Source organism: the organism of the source record quoted next, unplaced genomic scaffold, assembly GCF_019419815.1.
Source record: "Pyrus x bretschneideri cultivar Hongxiangsu unplaced genomic scaffold, Pyrus_bretschneideri_v1 Contig15, whole genome shotgun sequence".
In the NCBI taxonomy this organism is placed as follows: Eukaryota; Viridiplantae; Streptophyta; class Magnoliopsida; order Rosales; family Rosaceae; genus Pyrus; species Pyrus x bretschneideri.
In genome coordinates, this window is record NW_025999446.1 from 943,919 (window position 1) to 950,004 (window position 6,086).

The following is a 6,086-nucleotide window of genomic DNA, read 5'->3' on the forward strand; positions in this document are numbered from 1 at the left end:
AAAGAACAGAGCAGAGCACAAGCATTATCAATTTATTTGCTGAAGTATTGCAGCTGTCTGCACAACTCCAACAAGCCACGCCAAGCATACAATGGGCTTGCGCACCTGTAAAGCTCACTCTCCCTCTTTCCCTCCCACCATTTTCTTCTTATAAGTTTCTTGCTAACATCAATTTGTATATCAGTAAAATAGGAGCTGTTGGATTTTGAACAACTCTTTATATGCATGTAGAGTTGTCAACAACTACTATATATTTTATATAAGTACTTTGTACATGTTTTGCATAAATAGTTTTTACATATTTACACACAACGCTTACAACACATTTAGTTCCTCTTTCTAACACTTAAGTACAATGCTTATAATCAATTTGACATTCCTGCGGCAACGCAGGGGCTAAAGTTCTTGCACACACACACATGATGGAGTTTTTGATGTGCCTATAGACACGCACATACATAACTGAAGACCTCATATACATGGTACACGCACACACACACAATGGAGCTTTTGAATGTGCCTATGTCCAGGTGAAATCTGTAGAGCAGAAAACAATCGGTTCTAGTAATGCATGCAGCTTTCTCTTCCCTTTCTATCTCACTTCCTCTAAAGAGAAAATGTGTGAGCCCTGCATTCATTAGCAGCACTCGTAACACTCAGGCGGTAGCATTAACAAAAACAAATTAAAACTGTAGCATTGCTAATCACGATATTGATGCACCCATGACCTTATAGCTTATACTCGTTTATTTTATTTATTTATTTTTTTTTCATACAACGATATTGGGAGAGGAGGAATTGAACTCGGGACCTCTAATATGGTCTCAACCAACTGAGCTAAAAAGTCCCCTTGCAACATTATATATACAGTTATACTTGTCTAGTTGGAATAATCTTGTAATTTGGCAAGTATAATAAAAGCTCTACCCAGAAATTAGAACATTGATGTAAAATGAATAAAGTGAGTTGGTAAATAAATAGAAAAGAGGTTAATTACCAGAAGTGGAAGGCCTCTTATGCAACTAAACAGCATCCTCTGCTTCCACTATGCATTCACCTTCATCATCAGAATCAGAAGTGGAAGGCCTCTCAGGTAACTCAACAGCATCCTCTGCTTCCACTATGCATTCACCCTCATCATCAGAATCAAAAGTGGAAGGCCTTTCAGGTAACTCAACAATGCGTTCACCATCAATATATATGCTGGGGATGTGAGAAATCTTGGGCCACTCCTTTCCTCTGCCTTTTTGGCAACCTCGTGCAAGATTACCACAGTCGTTGATGACAAGTGTCTGAAGTGGTGTTTTCCGCAAGAAGTCTGGCAGTGTTTTTAGCCGAGAGCACTCCCAAATCTCTAAAGAAGAAAGGCATGGCATTATGGTAATATGAGAATCCTCTTCCTTCCACTCTTCCACTCCTTTCCACTCTTCCCACGCCTCCATGGAGATAAAATGGAGTTTTTTCAACTTTGGGAATAGAGTAATGCATGATGATTCTGATGACGTTTCCTTTTCTATTCCCAGAAACTCAACTCCAACCTTTTTTACTCCTTTTATTTCCCAAATGGTCAGGCTTTCGAGGGACGGCAATCTTCCCAAATGAGGTAAAACTTCATGTTCTTTCCAATCACGAAGAGTAAGAAATCTCAAATTGCTTAATGACATGATCCAGTTGGGGGCAGTGCTTCCATTATGCCCTTCAATATATACAGATTCCAAATTTGGATGCGGTCGTAAAATATTCAGTGTTTCTACGCTACTTCCACGACCAACAAACCTTATCCTCAAATTTGAGAGTTGTTGTTTGTTCCCTAGGGGCGATGCTTTCTCGCCCTCACCTGCAACAACTTTCACTTCCCCATCAATTTCTATGCCGAGTCCACGAAGTTGGTCTAAGTTTCTCAAATCTCCCAATTTGAACACTTCATCGTCGTCTTTACCACCGCCAACAGGGCACGCATCTAGTCTTCTTAGATTTGTTAATCTCCCAATCCCTTTCGGCAAGTACTTCAACTCATCGCAACCCTCAACATAAAGATGCTTTAAGTTAATCAACTTTCCCATGCTCTGAGGTAGACTTTCAAGTTTCCAACACCCGCGAAGGCGCAATGTCTGCAAATTGTATAAATTACACACTGCATTCGGTAGCTTTTTCAAATCATGATTGTACGACAAATCAAGAAACCTCAGATGCACCAATTCACCTATCTCTTCCGGAAGCTCTTCAATACAATTATCACTCAAATTCAATGTCCTAATATGTTTCAACTGCGAGATTAAAGTTGAGTCCACAACATTAAATTTTGAATCAAAAGTTGCAAGAGTACGTAGATCGCAGCTGGAAAACGAAACACATGAGAGTGGACCCTCGGGTGCAAGCATTAAGGTCAAATGGCGGATCTTATCACCCAAGGACTTTATTGTATTGTTACCAACCTTAACCTCCATTGTAAAGCATTCATGTTGAGTAAGATACTGCAGAAAGTCGTGCACAATATCATGCATTTTACACCCCCAGATATCTCCATCACTGTATTTTTTGAAGTCTTGGAAGAAGGACCGCATTACTAAATTATCAAAACACCTTTGGCCAATTATTTCCTTCTCTGTGTTTCCTTTCGAATAAAGATAATCTTGTGACATCCACAACTCAATCAAATAATCTTTAGCGATCAAATGATCTTTTGGAAAGATAACACAATATAAAAGGCATCGTTTGACCGCAGGTGCCAAATCAAAATAACTCAGTAATAGGGGTTGGAAAACGTGTTGCTCAACCTCTTCAAGGTCCCATATCTTACTGTTCAAAACTTCTTGCCATTCTTTCATCGTTTTCTTGTAACGCATGAGACTACCCATAGCCTTTGCAGCAAGAGGCAAACCCTTGCAATTTTTGGCAATTTCTTCACCAATGGCTTCCAACACACTATCTTTATCTCTACTTAAAAATGCCATGCAGTTGAATATTGACAAACAATCTTCTTCGCTCAACCTCTCCAAATGGATCGTGTGAGTGGGAGCTCCCATCATACGAGCAACTTCCTCTTTTCGAGTGGTCACCAATATTCTACTGCCATGGGCACCATTTTGTATTAATGGCAACTTCAATTTCTCCCACTTTCTCTGGTCTTCAGTCCACACATCGTCCAGGACAAGGAGAAACTTCTTTCCCTCAATAGATTTAGACATACATTGCAAGACAGTTTCCAATTCATTTGAATTTGGGCTGGTATCTTTTTCGACACCCTCAATGATGGCTTTGCCAGTTTTGATCTCATCAAAAGGGTTCGAAACACAAACCCAAATTTTGATATCAAAACAGGCTTTAACATTTTCATCGTTAAAAGCCTGTTGGGCCAGAGTTGTCTTCCCCATTCCTCCCATCCCGACAATAGGGATGACAAGGAGGCCCCTCTCTTCTTGACTACTCTCATTCAACAACTTGCTGACCAAATCTTCCTTTTGTTGTTCTCTACCAAATACGATAGATTCATCAACAAAAGAGGAAGTTTTCTCTCGCTCAGGTTGTTCAATGATAATTCTCTCCAAGGATTGAAAGTTATATGTTTGCCTGCGCTTAGCAATCTTATCTAAATCTTCATTCAGATGTTTCATCTCAAGAGCAATGTCATGATGACGAATTACCCGTCTGACTTGACCAAAACAAAAGCAAGAGGAGGGAATAGAGAAACATACCGCCTTCATCTTCTTCTTAGTAACAAGAGAAGTACTTCCACCGTGCTCTTCTTGTTTCTCAACTTGTTGTTTCTGTATTTTAGTGTTCCACTCATCCAGCACATTGTCCATCTTGTACGACACGTCTGTCAGCTCCTCTAGCCATTTTCTGACGCTTTTCTCCTTCACTTGCCTCTGCTCCGCATCCTCAAGCACAGCATGAATCACTTCAAGGTTGGCAGCAAATGCATCAACATCTTTCTTAGCATTCAAAACCAGCTTCACCTCTTGTTCGACATGTTGGTAAGTTACCGAAGCTAGTTGTTCGAGAAGCATGGAAATGAGTGCCTCGGCCATTTTTCGGTTACCAGTGGAAATAGAGAAAACCAAGAGATCTGAACCAAGAATTTCAGGATTGGTATGGTAACAGTATTACCGTTCTGATAGCCAAATGTTGAGATTAGAATATGGGCGTGTTAGACAAATAATAATGGTAGGGGAAGAGGTGAGTTATCCCTCACTTGTTGAACAATTATTCTCTTTTCTTCTTTATACAATTGCACTCAGGAAGAAAGCACGAATCTTTGTCTCAAAAGAAGTTAGATAGACAATTCACACAAAGAATTTTAGAATTGGGTGGCGTGGAAGAAACAATTGTTGATTTTGTTGGCTTCGTATCATCTTCGACTTGCGAACGAGAAAACTAAGAGTCGATTTGAGATGGGATTCCATGGCTATGGTCTCCAAGGTCGACGGTTGAGTGGGAAAGACGGCGAGAGGGATTCCATGACTAAATGAAGGTGCTTTTCTTTACAGAATAGAATTCGTCTATGTCCTGGCTATATGCGGTTGTACAATGCACAAGTAATTAAGTAATAGAGATGATGCTTTCACTATGATACAATGTTATTGAGCGGTAGAAATTGTGTTGAATAGTGTTGAACTTGCATTTTACATAATGTTGTATAAGTTTGGTTGATTGTCTCGCATTTTGACAAGGAATCTTTGAATATTTTGATGAGTAAATTAGGCATTCCTCTTCCACGGTTTAAACATATTTAGGGAGGAATATTTATCTATTTTTAAATTAATATCTATCCCTACGAACTACTGTTTCGTTATCATAAGTTGTATTTCTTGCCGAAATATTACCTTTACTAGCGAACTTTTCGTCGCAAGAGATACCTTTCCCCAGCAGGCTAGGAACCCTTCTTCGGGATAGGTACTTTAATTTATGCCCACGAAATAGGTTAACCTGCGGCTTCACTTCGCTAGCTAAGATTTATCGTGAGAGATTTTTCCGGTAAAACTTATTGTAGCCGTTAGACAAGATCCTTGATGGCAAGGATATGCTGACGAAATCTTTTATGGGAAAAATTTATCTTTACCGAAGAAAAATTTTATCTTTACTGAAGAAGTTTGACCTTTCCTGACAAAAATTTTCGCCTGGATAGTCATCTGGAAAGCCTTTTATTTGTTTTTTTGTTTTTTTTTTATAGTACGTCAAGGGTACGTTTGTTGCACCGGACTATCTCGGACTGAATTAGCTTCAGGACTAAGCTGGACTGGCTTAGAATAGACTAAGTTGGACTAGCTAAGTGAAGCGTTTGGTGAAGTATCGAACTAAACTACAGACTAATTATTTTTTATTATTATTTATTTACTTTTGCGTTTAAAAACAACAAAACAACGAATATTAAAATATTATTTGTAGTTATTTAACTTTTAAAACCTAATTAATGTTTCATTTGATGCCTTTACTTTTATGTTAGAAGAACAGCCTTTATAGAACAGACCGATTCAAAGAAAATCCTCTATGCTTCTTCATTCCTCTCCGCCTCCTGCCTCTTCACTTCCTCTCACAAAATCGGTTGCAAATCTTAAAATCAAAACACATAGCAAGAAAGAGATTGAAGGATGCGAGGTGCATGTGTGATTGGCTCGAAGGTAGAAGATGAGGGTTGGATCTGGTTTGGGTTTTTTGGGTGAAATTTTCAAGCTCATCCCACTGCAAATTTTTTTTTGGTTTTCTGGGTTATCTGGGTTCGAATTTTGGGAGTTGGATCTGATTCTGAAAAGGGAACCTTGGGAAATTTTGTTACTTTTTTGTTTCGGATTTTGCAGGATCTGGGTTTGAAATGGGTTGTGGGACACGAGGAAGAGGTAGATGGGAGGACGAAGCGGGCAAGAGTGAAGCAGAGTAGAGTGGTCGTAGCAGTCCGCCCAATTTCAGGGTCTAGTTAGACTTAGTAGGCGAGTCTCATTAAATGTAGTCCCCGCATGAAACAAACACCGGATTACAATCCAGTCTAGTCCAATAAAGTTTAGTGAAGCCAAGCAAACGGACCCCAATATCCTTAAGCTGGAGCTAGTGCAACTTAAGAAGACAAATTTGAGCCCAATAAATCAGGC

The 6,086-nt window shown here is 39.4% G+C and overlaps 1 protein-coding gene across 1 annotated transcript; it reads right to left on the reverse strand.

Annotated features, from left to right (window-relative positions):
* Window positions 1–258: 258 nt before the first annotated feature.
* Window positions 259–4,661, reverse strand: LOC103945331 (putative disease resistance protein RGA3). The gene has a single exon (XM_048580217.1). The coding sequence runs from the start codon at window positions 4,029–4,031 to the stop codon at window positions 1,023–1,025; it is 3,009 nt and encodes a 1,002-aa protein (XP_048436174.1). The 5' UTR covers window positions 4,032–4,661; the 3' UTR covers window positions 259–1,022.
* Window positions 4,662–6,086: the final 1,425 nt, after the last annotated feature.